The sequence below is a fragment of the Quercus lobata genome, chromosome 7, assembly GCF_001633185.2.
Source record: "Quercus lobata isolate SW786 chromosome 7, ValleyOak3.0 Primary Assembly, whole genome shotgun sequence".
NCBI classification, from domain to species: domain Eukaryota; kingdom Viridiplantae; phylum Streptophyta; class Magnoliopsida; order Fagales; family Fagaceae; genus Quercus; species Quercus lobata.
In genome coordinates, this window is record NC_044910.1 from 33,685,881 (window position 1) to 33,701,457 (window position 15,577).

Here is a 15,577-nt window from a genome sequence, read left to right on the forward strand (position 1 = left end):
AGTATAATTTATAAACAGAGTCAATGAAATCTCTTTATGCACGAATCAGCTCATACCGCATATGATGAACAAATTCAAACACTTACAAACAGATGAAGGCTATGGATGCCCAAGTATTCCCTTTGAAAACATAAATTTACACGCAAAGGTATTATGCAAACAACAAATACAATAAAGAATCATCAATGGACACACACACAAAAAAAAAAAAAAAATCCATCTCAAATATAAGACTGAGTTGATATTTTGTATCCTGAAATCATGGCCAACAATGCCAGTGAAACGAATGCAAAGAAACCCATGCTGATGGCTGCTGCAGAAGAGTCTGTAAATATGTTGTCTACACCCTCTCGCATGTTATTGGTCAAAGGAATTGCAGCAGATGATGCTGATATCAATAGGTATGCCATAATCTGTGAAAAAAAGTTTAATCAACCTCATCTTCAATTCTAATTATAAACATCGAATCATAGCTGGACATTAAACTTGTATCCCTTCAACTTATGGATTAAGGTCAAAACCTTCTTTTTTAGTTTGAATTTTAAATCAAGTGTGCCACATGTTATTAAAAGACTAAACTGTATCGATTTCATTGAGACAAAATTGTGAGGTTCACACAAATGTGCTCAAATACCCCAAAGCAAGAAAGACAAATTAGACAACTAATAACTAAGAACACAAATCATCATTTTCCATCTCCTGCTTAAAGCCTTAAACTTGATAAAACATTTTTCTTATTACTTTGTGTTTGTCCAATCCAAAATTTCATTAAATTTGAGATATTTGTATTTGATTAGTTCCCGATTGTTTTTTCCCCTTTGCTATTGTGACTTTAAAGTTTGGCAACATGTTGATGTTGCAGGTGTCTTTAACGCAACAATGAAGAATCAAACACGTCTATCAAGGTGGAGTGCAATAGAAAATTTTCTCTTATAGAACCACTAACAGTCACACACGTGGCCGATCGTTTTAGTCTATTGAGGAATTATAGCGACCCCAAAATTTTGAGACTAACACCAAGTCTTTATTGATTAAAAAAAAAAAAAAAAGTTTTTTGCTAAGTGAAAAATAAAAGAAACTGGACCCAGAAACAGAAACCCCCAAATAAGTCGGATTTACAGCGAGATCGATCTGAAAAGTTAAACAAAAGAAAGAATCAAGACCAACCTGATCTCCAAAAAAGTCGAACAATCCAGAGGTCCGCTGTTGAACTTGAATCAAATGTCTCCCTGTCGAAAGTTCATGAACATGTCTCAAAGCTTGTGCCAATGAGTACAAGGTCGACAAAATCGCTATTGCCAACAAGTACCTATATAAAAAAAAAGAGTTTCATAACCAAAACCAAAATTCTTAGCCACAAAAACCCAATTAGCAATCACTTTCATAAAACCAAATAGTTGACTCTTGAATTTACCTGTATTCGTCGTATCTATCAAAATTTTTCCAATCACCGTGTTTATTACTGGCCATGATAAGAAAAGCAAGCAAAGAGAAAATCAAAGCCAATACTCTTAAAGCCAAAGCTGCTTTCTTTATCAAATCTTCTCTCCTCCATCGCTGTACAATCGCCGCGGCACCACCAAACCCGAACCCCGAAGTGGGTGGTGCGGTGGCTGAGTTTGCTTGGTTCTCCACGTCAGCAACCGGTGGAGCTGTGGGCTCAGTCCGTGTCGGTTCCACGTGTTGGTGGTTCGACTTAGGATCATCCAAATTCGACATGTTTCTCGAAGTCTATGCCCTTGGAAGTCAGCAAAGAACATTAACGGAACGAAAGCATTTAAAGGAACGAAAATTGTTTATTTATTTACTTATTTATATAAATGACAACTCAGAGTTTGTATTTTATAAGGTTAATTTGCTCGCTCATGCTGATTGGGACAAAAAGGCGGGTGATTATAACGGAAAAAAGTGTTTTGTGACGTGGCGAGGAGTGATTGGATGAGGTAGTGACGAGGAATACGAGGTAAAGTGGTGGATAATTCCGCTGGGTAACTGAAACTGAAATAGCTGTAAGCCTGTAACCAACTTCGGTTGATACGGTCTTTAGCAAAAAAAAAAAAAAAAGTTAAGAGAACCTTCGGACAAGGCGAATTTTAGGATCTTCAGACATTTTGTCTTTGGAAGTAAGAAACCTTAATTGATCAATTTTGAGCCATGCTAAGACCACAATTTATTGCACAACTCGTCTTGTGGAGAGCTTTGAATGATAGAAATTTAGATCTATATAGACCCACTATTTTTTTCGAGTCTAAATTTGGTAAAAATAGGATGTAAAATCCATGTTTTACACAAATTCAATAAAATATTGTCACATCAACATTTTACTTAAATGTCCGTTTGGTTGAAGGAGTGAAAAAGTGGGAAGATAGAAAATTGTGGGAGGATGGAAAAGTGAGAGGATAAAAAAGATTTTATTTTCTCTCATTTTTGTTTGGTTGGGAGTGGAAAAGTAGAGGGATGGAAAAAATGAGTTTGAATAAATTTACTCATATACCCTTATTAAAGAATGATGCCAAATTAAAAAAAAAAAAAAGTGACAAATAAGAAATAACCACATAAAAAAGAGCAATCACCCAAAATTTTTTATAAAAATAAAAAACATGTTAAAAAAAAAATCACATCTAGTAAAAATAAAAATAAACTATCATATCCAAGCCCTAAAAAATTGAAAGAAAAAAAAAAGTGACAACTGGCAATGTGATTGCCCAAAAAAAAAAAATAAAGCAAAAAAAAGGGGTAACGTTACTGGTTGCCTAGGAAAAAAAAAAACCAGGGAAGAGAGAAGAAAGAAAAAAAATGCAACTTAAATTGAGGGTATTTGTGTAAAGTGCATCTTTCAGCACTTTTCCCTCTTCATTTTCCTCCCAAATTGGGAGGATAAAAAAAGGTGAGCCCAAAGGGAAAAATTTTCCCCCTATTTTATGTCTCTTTTGTTTTCTCTCTTCAACTAAACAGTGGAAAATGCCATTTTCCACCCTATTTTTCATATTCCCTGTTTTCACCTCAACCAAACATATCCTAAAATTCAATATATCCTATTACAGCTAATAATATCTCAATAAACTTCCATTTGGTTGGAATTATATATGGGTATTAAAATTGATTGTGTGCAGCTTGCTTATTCTTAAATATGTGATAAGATGATATGACATGTCGAGATTGGAAGAGTAAAATATGAGTTTTACACCACATCCTTATTGAATTTATTTTTTTTTATTTTTTATTTTTTTATCTACCATTCACAACTTGTCATGTGACAAGTTGTGGCAAAAGTTATACAATAATTTATAGTTCTAGCATTTTCCATCAATTTTAGGCCATTTTTCTTTTTTTAGAGTAAAGCTGGGTCTAATGCCTAGGTCTAGTGCATTGGAGTTATTTTGGAGCCAAGCCTAAATTGTATAGAGTCTTGGTTTAATGAGCCCAATACAATGAATTTGTAGAGAATGAGTTGGAAACTTGGACCTTAGCGAATCAGATGATCAACCAACAGATATGAATGATAAAGAAAGAAAGATGACATAGATTTACCAGGAAAAAACGTCCTCGAATTTTATCTGAGGAGACTCATTCTTCATATATCTCGTCCCCCCTTTTACCAGTCCTTCCCCCCTATTTTATACTATCTTCCTCCCATTTCCACCGTCCACGTATAGATTTAGGTTGATAGTGATGATACTTGTCCCATCAACTCCTTTCCAAAGTCGTTGGAAGTGGTTGTAAAGGCTGAAAAGCAGGGTTTAGTTAGTTTAAGAGCACTTAATGTAATAGTAACAGCTTTCTATTAGATATTTTCAGGCCTCCCTTTGTCCTTTTCTTTCTTAATCATCTTCCATGGAATGGTCTGGAGTGTCATTCTCAATGACAAACCGTCCTCTTTGTCCTCGGCCTTGCCTGGTCGAGGAGAAGTCCTTCTTTGGACTGGGCTCCTGGCCCGACATATACATTGGTATGGGCTCCTTGGTTTGTCACCCCCACATCAGCCGCTCAGGATTTTTCTTTTCTTCTTCTTGGGAGGAAAGGAGGATCTCGATATGATAAGAGCCCCTTTCACACCCATTTTACATAATTTCTGACTGCAAGATATTTTTTAGTTTACCTAAGTCATGTTCCTGACGTTTCGATACACGAGGCGCGCCTTCATTAAGGTCTTTACAAAGTGACGCAGATCCAACGGTTTAAGACTTCTTTGGAAATTAAGCGGGATTCATTTCACTCGTAACTCTCTTTTTAAAACTTGGGCGAATTAATTTCCACCAGATTTCGTCTTCTATATAAGACACCTTTGGGGGAATCATTCTTCCTCATTCACAGATCCTTGAGTTCTGCAGGAATCTCAAGTTCTTATTCCTTTAGGCATTCCCAGGGACCTTACCATGATGGTGATCAAAGTCTAGGAAATGAGGTGGCTAAGGATAAAGGTGAGGGCAAGGAAAACAAGCCCTCCTCGGAAATCAAGAATGCCGCCAAGATCCAGGATAACGCAGTTAAGGCAAGGGAAGCAGAGGCCAAAGACGTTCCTTCCTCTCAACCGAGCAAGAAGGAAATCACTCCTCCTTCAGTCAAGACCCGAAGCAAGTGTAGATCGCATCAGATTTTTGGTGCGGCAAAGTTTGAGTCCTACCTGTTTCTTAGCCTTGATAGAAAAATATCTTGTAGCTAGGAGAAGAAGGGTCCATCAAGCGTTCCCACCTCTTCTTCTTTCTCATCACCGATACCATCCATGCTTCCTCTTCTTTCTCATCGTCGGTACCATCCATACTAGCTCGATTGCTGCTAGAACAAGATTGTGGATCTAGCGTCTCCGCTACTTCTTCTTTCTCATCGCCGGTACCATTCATACTGGCTCGATTGCTGCTAGAACAAGATTGTGGACCTACCATTCCTATGAGCTTTTTTTTTTTTTTTAGTTAGCTTTTGAAACAGGCTTGCCTAAGCCATTTTGTATATGATATATTTTCCCTTTATTTAATAAAAAGATAACTGCATTTTTACTTTATGAATCTTTCCCTTTTTGCAATAATCGTTTCATGAATGGGTGTGTTGGTATTTTTTCTTCAAATAGGGCTTAGAATTGATGCTGTTGATGGTAATGAAAAGTTGTCACCCTGAATTTATCAAAATTGACAGTGGCACCCGACTGCTAGCTTTAAATAAGTTAACTATGTAGGACTAATCAGGAAAATAACCGTGTGCTCTATACTACGAACAGTGCAACCATCAAAGAATGTAGAACTTAAAATAAGTGATCCGAGGGGACCATCGTGTACTAGGTTCTGTTCAACATTTATGATGATATTATAGTGTTAATTCCCCTAAGCATCTGGTCCAAGGACTCAGGCATGCGTTAGGTTCTATTTAAGCACTTTATAGAGATGTCATAGTATTAATTTCCCCTAAGCATTTGGTCTGAGGACTCAGGCATACGTTAGGTTCTGTTTAAGCACTTTACAGAGATGTCATAGTGTTAATTTCCCCCAAGCATCTGATCCGAGGACTCAGGCATGTGTTAGGTTCTATTTAAGCACTTTACAGAGATGTCATAGTGTTAATTTCCCCCAAGCATCTGGTCCGAGGACTCAAGCAAGCGTTAGGTTTTGTTTAAGCACTTTATAGAGATGTCATAGCTAGCCCCACTTTGGATCATCTTTTGATTTGCAATGCTATCAACATGTGCCGTTCTGGGCAAAGGATTCCATGCAGCGAGACCGTACCAACTAATTTTCCTTCTACGTGCTGTGCCTCTATCATTTCAACTGGCGAAGGTTTAGCGGTATCGGCCATTTGGTCCGTGAGAACCTGCCTCATGACGGGGGCACAAGATATATATTTGATATTAAAAGCCCCCAATATAGTTCCATACGGAGTAATCTTCTGCATGGCATGTGCCACGGCCAAAATGGTCTCCTTCACCAATGGTCGATATATCGTTGCACTGCCTCGGTAGGTTGAGCGTTCAACTCACTTAGAACCAAGTCCCCACAGACGGCGCCAATTGTAGGGTCACAATTTTGGAGCCCAAGCCCAAATTGTATGGAGTCTTGGTTTAATGAGCCCAATACAATGAATTTGTAGAAAATGAGTTGGAAACTTGGACCTTAGTGAATCAGACGATCAACCAACATGTATGGATGATAAAGAAAGAAAGATGACATAAATTTACCAGGAAGAGACGTCCTTGAATTTTATCCGAGGAGACTCATTCTTTATATATCTCGTCCCCCCTTTTACCAGTCCTTCCCCCCTATTTTATACTATCTTCCTCCTATTTCCACCGTCCATGTGTAGATTTAGGTTGATAGTGATGATACTTGTCCTATCAGCCCCTTCCCAAAGTAGTTGGAAGTGGTTGTAAAGGCTGAAAAACAGGGTTCACTTAGTTACAGAGCACTTAATGTAATAGTAGCAGCTTTCTCTTAGATATTTTCAGGCCTCCCTTTGTCCTTTTCTTTCTTAATACTTATCTTCTTCCATGGAATGGTCCGGAGTGTCACTCTCAATGATAGACCGTCCCCTTTGTCATTGGCCTTGCTTGGCCGAGGAGGAGTTCTTCTTTGAGCTAGGCCCCTGGCCCGACATATACATTGGTATGAGCTCCCTGATTTGTCACCCCCACAGGAGTCATTGGACCCAAGTCAAGTTTGTAATGCTATACATAGTATTTGACTACACGATACATGTAAGATCACAAGTTGTTATTAATTTTTAGGTTGATTGCCAATAAACTTATTCATTTGAGAATGATTTCATCATATTCATGAATATTCAACCTAAAGAATGATTTCATGATATATTCAACCTAAAAAAAAAATGATTTCATGATATATTCAACCTAAAGGATAGTATTACAACTTTTTAAAGCATCACATATTTTCAATATATAATTGTATTTTTACACAAGAAACAAAAATAATTTGGTGATTTACTTATCTAAATGCATGACAAAATTTTTCCAGGTATAATTGCATCTTTACCTAATAAATAAAAAAGATAAAATATGGGTACAACTCTTTAGAGGTTATGTTTCAAACATTCAATTAAGTTCTCTAATTAAATTCAACAATGTGTTTGTGTTAAAAAAACAATAACATAGTTGAATTTAATTATCCTTAGAAAAATAAGTCATGTTTGCATTGATTGTATTAGTCAATAACAGCCATGTAGTTGAATTTAATTGAGAAACCTTAAATACAATATTTAAAAAAATTGTATCTAGATTTTACTATAAGTAAAATAAACAAATGAAAACATTATAATCCAAACACAAAAGAGGAATAGAGATCGGTTAGAGACTAATGCAGTGTCGGGCCAAATTGGGAATGAAGGGGACCCTGACAACCCCCCACCCCCCCAAATTCTGAAAGAATTTAGAATATAAATATTTATATATTTTGGAGTTATCCTAACCCATTTGAAAATATTAAAGTACTCTTAACATTTTGGCCCCAATATCCGGATAAGTCCAAAATTACATATTATTTTCATTGAAATAGAAACAATCCAATTAGTGATGAATATATATGTCAAAAAATTGCAATAATTAGACATTTTTCGGCATCTTAAGATGAACACAGTTATTTTAACAAATATCTCACAAAATAAAAGGAAAAAAAAAATCTAATTTTTCACCCTAAGGGCTTATTTGCACAGCAACAGCAGAAAGATTGAAGATCTTTTTGAGATTCGCTGCACCAGCACATAGTTGCAAACGTTTTGCTCATCACAGGATAGGAAACAGGTAACTCTCTCGCTCTCTCTATTTGAATGTCTCTCTCTATGGCGTCTCAACTCTCTCATTCTCTCAACTGCTCCGTCCGCCTTCTTTTTCTTTCTGTTCTTTTTTTCTTTCCTCTAGGCTCTAGTTTTCGTCATTTACAATGCAACAAAGCTTCTGTGTAAATAATAGTTGCAGACAGCACTAGGTAAACACGTGTATCAGCGTGGTTAAAATCTTCTCTAGAATCTCTACAAAAGCAAGTGGGTAGGTTGTAGCCATGCCACTTTCCAAGGTACTTTTTCTTCCATCTTTTTATAATTTGACTTTTCTTTACCATATATTTAATTGTTATTAAAATAATCCATATATCATATACCATTATTTGTACCTATTAAAATATATTACTATTTATCATTTATATAAATTAAATTGGATGTACATTACTGTGTACATGCCTAATATTTGAAAATGCCTAATGTTTTTTTGTGTTTCTTGATCGTATCTTGTACTTCTTTTTTAGTTGAATAAATTTCAGTTTACTATTAAAAAAATGTAATTAATATATACTCAGAATTTTTTTTTTCTAATTTTATATATGGCCTCCCAAAGATAAATCTTTGGTTCCACCACTGGAATAATGGAAAATTATTTTATCATATGAAAGTTACCCTTTATAATTAGCATGAAGTGTTTTCTATGGAGAACCTTTCATTCCTTGTTTTACGTGAAAGTAAGCATCTTAATATTATAATAACAATACAACCCATTCCCTTAATCAAATGACTCATTTATTAATTCGAATTGTAAACAAAATGTTATTAAGTACGTACAATGATATGTTTTCGGTTGTTTGTGGCCCATCAACGTTGCCAAGAAAATCATTCTCAAAAAAAAAAAAAAAAAAAAAAAAAGAAGAAAGAAAGAAAGAAAAAGAAAAAAGAACATTGCCAAGCAAATGCTTTGTGTGCTTTTTTATAGTCTTATCTTTTTTAAAAATCTCAAGGGTCACTCATAGTCAGGGACGGAGGGAGACTTGGACTAGGGGGGCAATGCCCCCCTAATTTTTTTTTTTTAATCAATATTTATATAGTCACCAATTTTAGCAATTTTGTTATATAAAATCACACTTTGCCCCCTCTTAATATTATCATTGATTCTTTTAGGAGTACTACTCTAGCCACAAAGTTTGCTATAACATTTTTACAAACTGTTGTGGTAGTAAACTTTTATTAGTTTGTATTTAGGCTCATCACTTACATCACATTTTTACTTACTAATAACCACTCACCACATTAATAATTTGTAAAAAAAAAAAATTTATAATTCTAGCATTTTCCTCCTTTTAAAGGCCAGATCTAAAATCTAAAACAAAATAAACAAGCCCAAAAAAATTATTCAACAACAAAAATTACCAATAGTAAAGCTAAAAACAATTAAACTCAATCAACTAATTTTATCTAAAACAAACAACTTGATCCTTTAAAAAATTTTAAACAAAATAATTTTGTCCACTCCTGAATGCACACATAAAAAACACAAAAAAAAAAAAAAAAAACTCATTAGCTATTAAGCAACTGACCCAGAAGCTAGAGCCACCGCATGCAACTAACAGTAAAACTACCCCCCTAACTTCAAATTCTGGCTCCGTCCCTGCTCATAATTTCACTTCCAACACTTTCGAAATTTCCACTCATAACCTTTTTTTTTTTTTTTTTTTTGAAATTTCAAAGTTCATTCATAATATATAATGACTCCTTTTTCTTTTGAGAATCAATATATAATGACTCCTTGAAGAGACAACTTCTCTAATTAGTAATTAGAATTTGTATTAGACAAAACAGGCCAACAACTGTACTTAGCACATGGTGCATCGAAATATGATAACAACCTCATGTTTAATTGAATTTAATTACGTTTACCAAAAACTGCCCAATTTAAATCATTTGATTTAAAAAAAAAAAAAAATTCAAACTTTCTTATTTTTCAATTATGCCGATTGACGATTGTATATTGACCAGCATTACACTGGCAAGTCGGTTCTATCTTTTTACTAGACCTATAAAACATATATACGGTGTGGTAAATCAAAAGGTAACTTGGGTTACTTTGTAATTACCATAGAGTTCGTATTACTTATAAAAATAGTTTTGTTTATTTTCCCTCAGAAGTCATACACATATAAATATGCAGGGGCGGAGCTACACACGTGGCCCTCCATGATTTTAAAAATGATCTTTTAATATATATTTGAGTTAGCCCATGGTGTTCTTTGAAAAGTAATTGGCCAATTGATCTAATAGATATAGAAACAAGGTAATTTTTTTAAAAAAATTATTGAAAATTTTACTTTGGTATTTGATTCTCCAAAAAAAAAAAAAAAAAAAAAAAAAAAAAAAAAAAGCTTTTGCATTTGTTAAAGTTTTGGTTCTTTGAAAATTTCATTGATTCCATTGAAACTTTTTTATTGACTTTGGTAGGCAATTTGAAAATTTATATTGATAATAAAAATTTAAAGAATTTGACTTTCAAATTTTCATTTGCTTCTTTGAAAAACTTTTATTAACTTTGGTAGGAATTTGATAAATTTTTTTGAAAAATAAAATTTTAAGAATTTTACTATGACGTTGGTAAAAAATGAATTTTGTTCTATGAAGATTGTCATTGACCGTAATTTTAATAGGAGATACTAAATTCTCTCTTTCTTTTGTATATATATTTTTAACATGTCTATTATCAAATAAGGCAACTTTAATACTTATTGAAGTTTAAAAGATTATAAGTTCTCCAAAAAAAAAAAAAAAAATTATATAGTAAATATGTGTCAATAAAAATTATAAATTTGTGTGCAATCCATCATTTGTTGATATTTTTTTTTTAAGGAATTAAAAAACAAATAAAATCTGGTGTGGCTACACAATTGGTAATAATGCGTAGGAATTTTATTTATTTATTATTAATCAGTTTGACACATCAGATTTTTTCATTTAAAAGATAATGGCAGGGACTGAATTGACACGACACTGAAAAGTTAAGGACCAAATTAACACAATTAGAAGATTAGGGACCAAATTGACATTTGGTGTAAAGGATATGGACCAACTATGTAATTTACCCATAATTATATATCAAATTAAGCAATTGTGGAATTTGTTGTGACTTTAAGTTTACTGAATAGTATATTACCACTAGAATACAAGCACTTATTTTTTAGGACTTTCACTAGGTCAGCATCTTAATTACTAGAATACAAGTATTTAATTTTTTTTAGGACTTTCTCTAGGTCAGCATCTTAATTATAATTATTATATGTTAGTTGAAAACCGATTACAACTTGTCCATCCCCATTTTTTTTTTTTTTTTTTTTTTTTTTTTGAGAAGGGGTACATCCCCATTTTTGATCAACTTAAACAAGATATTGATAAACATAAACAAACGCTAATTAAATTATATTTGATATTTAGCATTAACCATGAAATGGCTTCATTTGAAATAGAAATAATCTTATTTTAGGGAGATGTTATGGATATGATGATTTGTGCCAAGGAGAGTGGGAACAAAATTCTCTTATTTCACTTAAAATGAAAAGAGTCAATTGAACAATTAAGTTTTTATTTTTTAATCTAATTTTTAAATCATGTAACTATTTAGTGTTAGTTTGGTTTGTGTCTTTGTTAGTGGGTCCCATGCACTGTTCACAGGACCCACAAGTTGTCTAATTCAGCAAAATTTTCATTAAAACTAAGTCTCACAACACTATTCGTATATTTAAAAATTATTTTGCTACAGTATTTTCAGTTTTTAGTTTTCAATAATAAACGGTATCCAAACAAATCCTTAGAGTGTGTTTGTATAAACTATTGGAAAACTATCTTTGAGTTTAAAATGAGCGTTTATAAAAAATTACGAGAAATTGTAGTTGTAAAATAGAGTTTTGAATTTTAAAAACGCTATTTTAATCTCCCAAAACCCCTAACTAAATCGACTCTTAATTTGATAATAATAATAATAAATTCATTTAAAATGGGGACGTATAGTCACACAAACACAGTTGCCTTTCCTATTAGACCAAGGATGATGTTTAATTATGCAAGGGACCTTGGAGTTGGGAGTACTCTAAAGGCACCCTCACATACAAGTGGGCAATGACATTGCTAGTCAAGGCACCTTTGATTCTCGTGTCCTCAAAGTTCATAAACAAGTACACGGTCGACAAAATTGGTATTGCCAATACGTACCTAGTCCAATTCAACACAACCTCATTCACCAAAAATATTTATTAAAAAGAATCAAATTCTTAGTGCCAGTTTAACTAAACTTATTTTTAGAAAATCAAAACTTTAGGTACAACACTTTATTTGTTAAATCTTGATTTTTTCAACTGAGTCACTATGCATATAATTGTATTGAACAACGCAGTATAATCAATGCTATATTTTTCAAGAACAATTAAATTTGTCAAAAAATTTATAGCTCAATTAGTACTCTTAATATTTTAAGTAGTAAAAAAATAAAATATTAAAAATATTATATTTTAAATTTTTATAGAAGACTATATTAAAAAGATTATATATATATATATACAAACACGTACTGTTTCAAATTAGTGTGCTCGCAAACTGACACTAAACCTCAAAAACCAATTAAGAATCGCATGAATTACTCTACCTATATTCTCCATATTTATCGAAATCTTGCCAACCACCATCTTCAATAGATTTCTTATGATCTTCCCAACTATCGTATTCGTAGTGAAAGCGAAACTCACTGTGTTTGTTTATGGCCATGATAATGAGAGCAATCACAGAGAAGATCAAAGCCAATCCTCTTAAAACCAACAAGAATTTCTTTATCAAATCCTCCCTCTTGCACCGACGTACGATAGTTGAGCTCTCGACCCCCATAACTGAGCTTTGGTTCTCCACGTTGTCAACTGGAGGAGGAGCTGTGGGGATGGTTGGCAACGATCCCACATGTTGGTTCGACACATGCAGGGGCGTAGCTAGAAATTTTTGTTGGGGGGCAACTTATGATACTAATTTATTAGTTTATACAAACTTTCATAAACACGCATAAACATATACATCTATACACACATATAATTTAGTATCTTTCATAGTGAATCCTTAAAATTTTCATTTTTAATATAAGTTACCAAATTGTCTACCAAAGTGAGTAAAAAAATTTCAATTGAACTAATGAAGTATTCAAAGATATGAAAGATCCAAGACTTTAATAGACACAAAAACACATTTTACAATAAAAAATAACTGTGAGGAAAAAAAAAAATCTCTATAACTACTAGATCAATTGGAAAACTTTTTTAAGAACATCATTGGACTAGCTCAAATATTTGGGGGGTCGAGTCCCATTTTTGTAGGCTAATAATTAAAATGTTAAATATTTATATATAGTATTAAAGTATTTTTTAATTTTTTTTTGGGGGGGGGGGGGGGGCATGGCCCCCCACTCATACAAGTAGCTCCGCCCCTGGGTCACGTATGGTCGTTGTTGATCATTGACATGTTCTTTGTTTTTTGAATTCAATGCCTCAGAACTTAGAAAAGAGTAAAAGACTATTTTGGATGAATGAATCGAAGATTAGGGTATATATAGTTAAATAACAAAAGCTTTCTGAGAGTTTCTTCAGGGTAAGAAATGACTCTTTTTTTTTTTTTCTTTTTTCTTTTTTTTTGGAATTAATTAAAATGAAAACTTATAGTTTTATAGTATAAGAAAAGTTTGCTAAAAAAGAAAAAGAAAAAGAGAAGTTATCTCGTTTGTCTTGTGAAAGGCTACTTTTTTTGCCCAATGAGACAAAAGGCATGTGATTGCTGCACATAATGAGATAAATGATTAGGTGTTGATACTAATAATATTGTGGAAAGAAAATATTAAAAGTCACCATAAATTTGGGACAAGAAGTTACCTCCAAGAGAGAGACAATTCCCATTACCTAGCAAATTGCAAATTTTCTTTAATTTTGAACTTTGGATATTATTTGTGAAAATAGGTCTTTCATATGAAGAGATTTGTCACAATCCATGTCCGACATAATTCACTTGGTGGAGGCATATTTTTCAAAAAATAAAATACATAGGTCAATAATTCATTGGCTTACCCACAAATTAGTCGTGATTGTGTGTGCTTTTTTAGATATATATGTATATTTAACTTTATTTAAAAATACTATTTAATAAAGCATTACATATATAAATTCAAAAAAAAAATTTGGAAAATAAAGAAGGCTAAGATTTACTATTTATTCTTGAACTTTTTTTTATTTTATATTTTTTTTAAAGAAATTTGTACTACATAGAAAGACCATATAATAGTGAGTTATATATATCCATCCGATAATCTTGAACACAGAATGTGTGTTGGTAAAATCACGAGGGATAGAAAAAGATCAAAAAATATAGTCGTGCAATTCGCGACCTCGTCGCGACCTGGCTAGTTGTGAAATGGTTGTGACTTACTTAATCTACACTCTAATCTGGTTTTTCGGCCATATGTTACTTGTGGGCTGTGGTCGCGAGTTGTCCTAGAATGCAGCTTTCACATTAGTAAGAGACTCGAGTACTTTCTATCCCAAATACAATTAAGACTAGAAAAATATATTAAAAATGAAAAAAAAAATACATACAAATTTATCATTAAGTAAAACTAGTTAAAACATGAACTTTACAAAAAAAACTTAACTACGAAAAGTTTGCCAAAAAAAAAAAAAAAAAAAGGTTTTGGACCTTTGGTGTGCTGCCACATATAATTGTATATATATTACTAAGTAACTAGGTTGGTTAGCAATTTTAAGGGTTGATATTCAAAAGAAATAATTTTTTTTAGTGAAGTATAGGAATTTTAATGTTTACACACACAAACATTCAATAGTGAGGTGGTATCTTGATTCTTGAGTACCAAATTAAAAGTACCATAATACCAATAAAAAATTCTCATAATAGTTAAACACTCTCATATGCATCAAAATATTCTCATACACATCATTCATTACATCATCACACTTTCGTCAAAAATGCAAAAATAGAATTGGGTTTGGGTGAGCGTGGTAGCAAAATCCCCACATTTGTGGACCTAATGTGGTCTTGGGATTTATTTTAAAATCTTCAAAATCTAAATTTCATATTAAGCAAAGCATTTTGACACGTGCTCACAATAAATTTTGGAACCGAAAATCCCGTTGAAACCCAAATAAAAAAATAATAAAAAAAAACTGAAAAAAGAAAAGAAAAGAAAAGAAAATCTATATCTTTTTATGAAACAAAAGTGGTAATTACGAGGCCAAAAATCCAAAAAAAAAAAAAAAATCAATTAAAAAAGTGATCCAACATCCAACTTTGTTTGAGAGAGGTTGAAATCCTTTGAAATTTGAAAATCTAACATAATCTTCATATGATCAAAAGTAACATTATCACTTCCTACATTATAGTATGTGATAGTTTGTGAGAGAGAAAGAAAAACTTGAAAATGTGCAAAATGTGAACTTTGCTTGACAAAACCTTTCTTGAAACTGAAAATGGTGAAAAGGCTAAATCTCTCTTGAAAATGAATTTATTAACCAAACAAATCAATTGTAAAAAAACCAAATTTAAAGTATATAAGCTACAAGGAATCAATCAACCAAACAAATCGATTGTAGATAACCAAATTTAAGGTATATAAGCTACTTGTAATTTTATTATGAGTATTTGATAATTCTTTTACATCTCATGAGCTCCTACTTCTCTATTTTTAAATATATAAAAACATTGAACAAAATTTTTGTAAATAATATATATTTAAAAAAATAAATAAATAGCTAGCAATTTAAATATGGAAATAGGATTAAGGTAGTTATCAAATACA

General features: G+C 32.5%; 1 protein-coding gene across 1 annotated transcript; it reads right to left on the reverse strand.

Annotated features, from left to right (window-relative positions):
- Positions 1–7: 7 nt before the first annotated feature.
- Positions 8–1,791, reverse strand: LOC115953686 (CASP-like protein 4B1). The gene is made up of 3 exons (XM_031071444.1): positions 1,415–1,791; positions 1,168–1,309; positions 8–413 (listed from the first exon to the last, which is right to left on the reverse strand). The coding sequence occupies exons 1-3, from the start codon at positions 1,717–1,719 to the stop codon at positions 222–224; spliced, it is 639 nt and encodes a 212-aa protein (XP_030927304.1). The 5' UTR covers positions 1,720–1,791; the 3' UTR covers positions 8–221.
- Positions 1,792–15,577: the final 13,786 nt, after the last annotated feature.

Bases quoted from the DNA above. Each gene is read 5' to 3' on its own strand.
- LOC115953686 (XM_031071444.1), bottom strand. From the start codon at position 1,719: ATGTCGAATTTGGATGATCCTAAGTCGAACCACCAACACGTGGAACCG. The intron at 1,310-1,414 runs GTAAATTCAAGA...TTTTTTATATAG, and splicing joins GATAGATACGACGAATACAG to GTACTTGTTGGCAATAGCGA. The intron at 414-1,167 runs GTTGGTCTTGAT...TTTTTTTCACAG, and splicing joins TCGACTTTTTTGGAGATCAG to ATTATGGCATACCTATTGAT.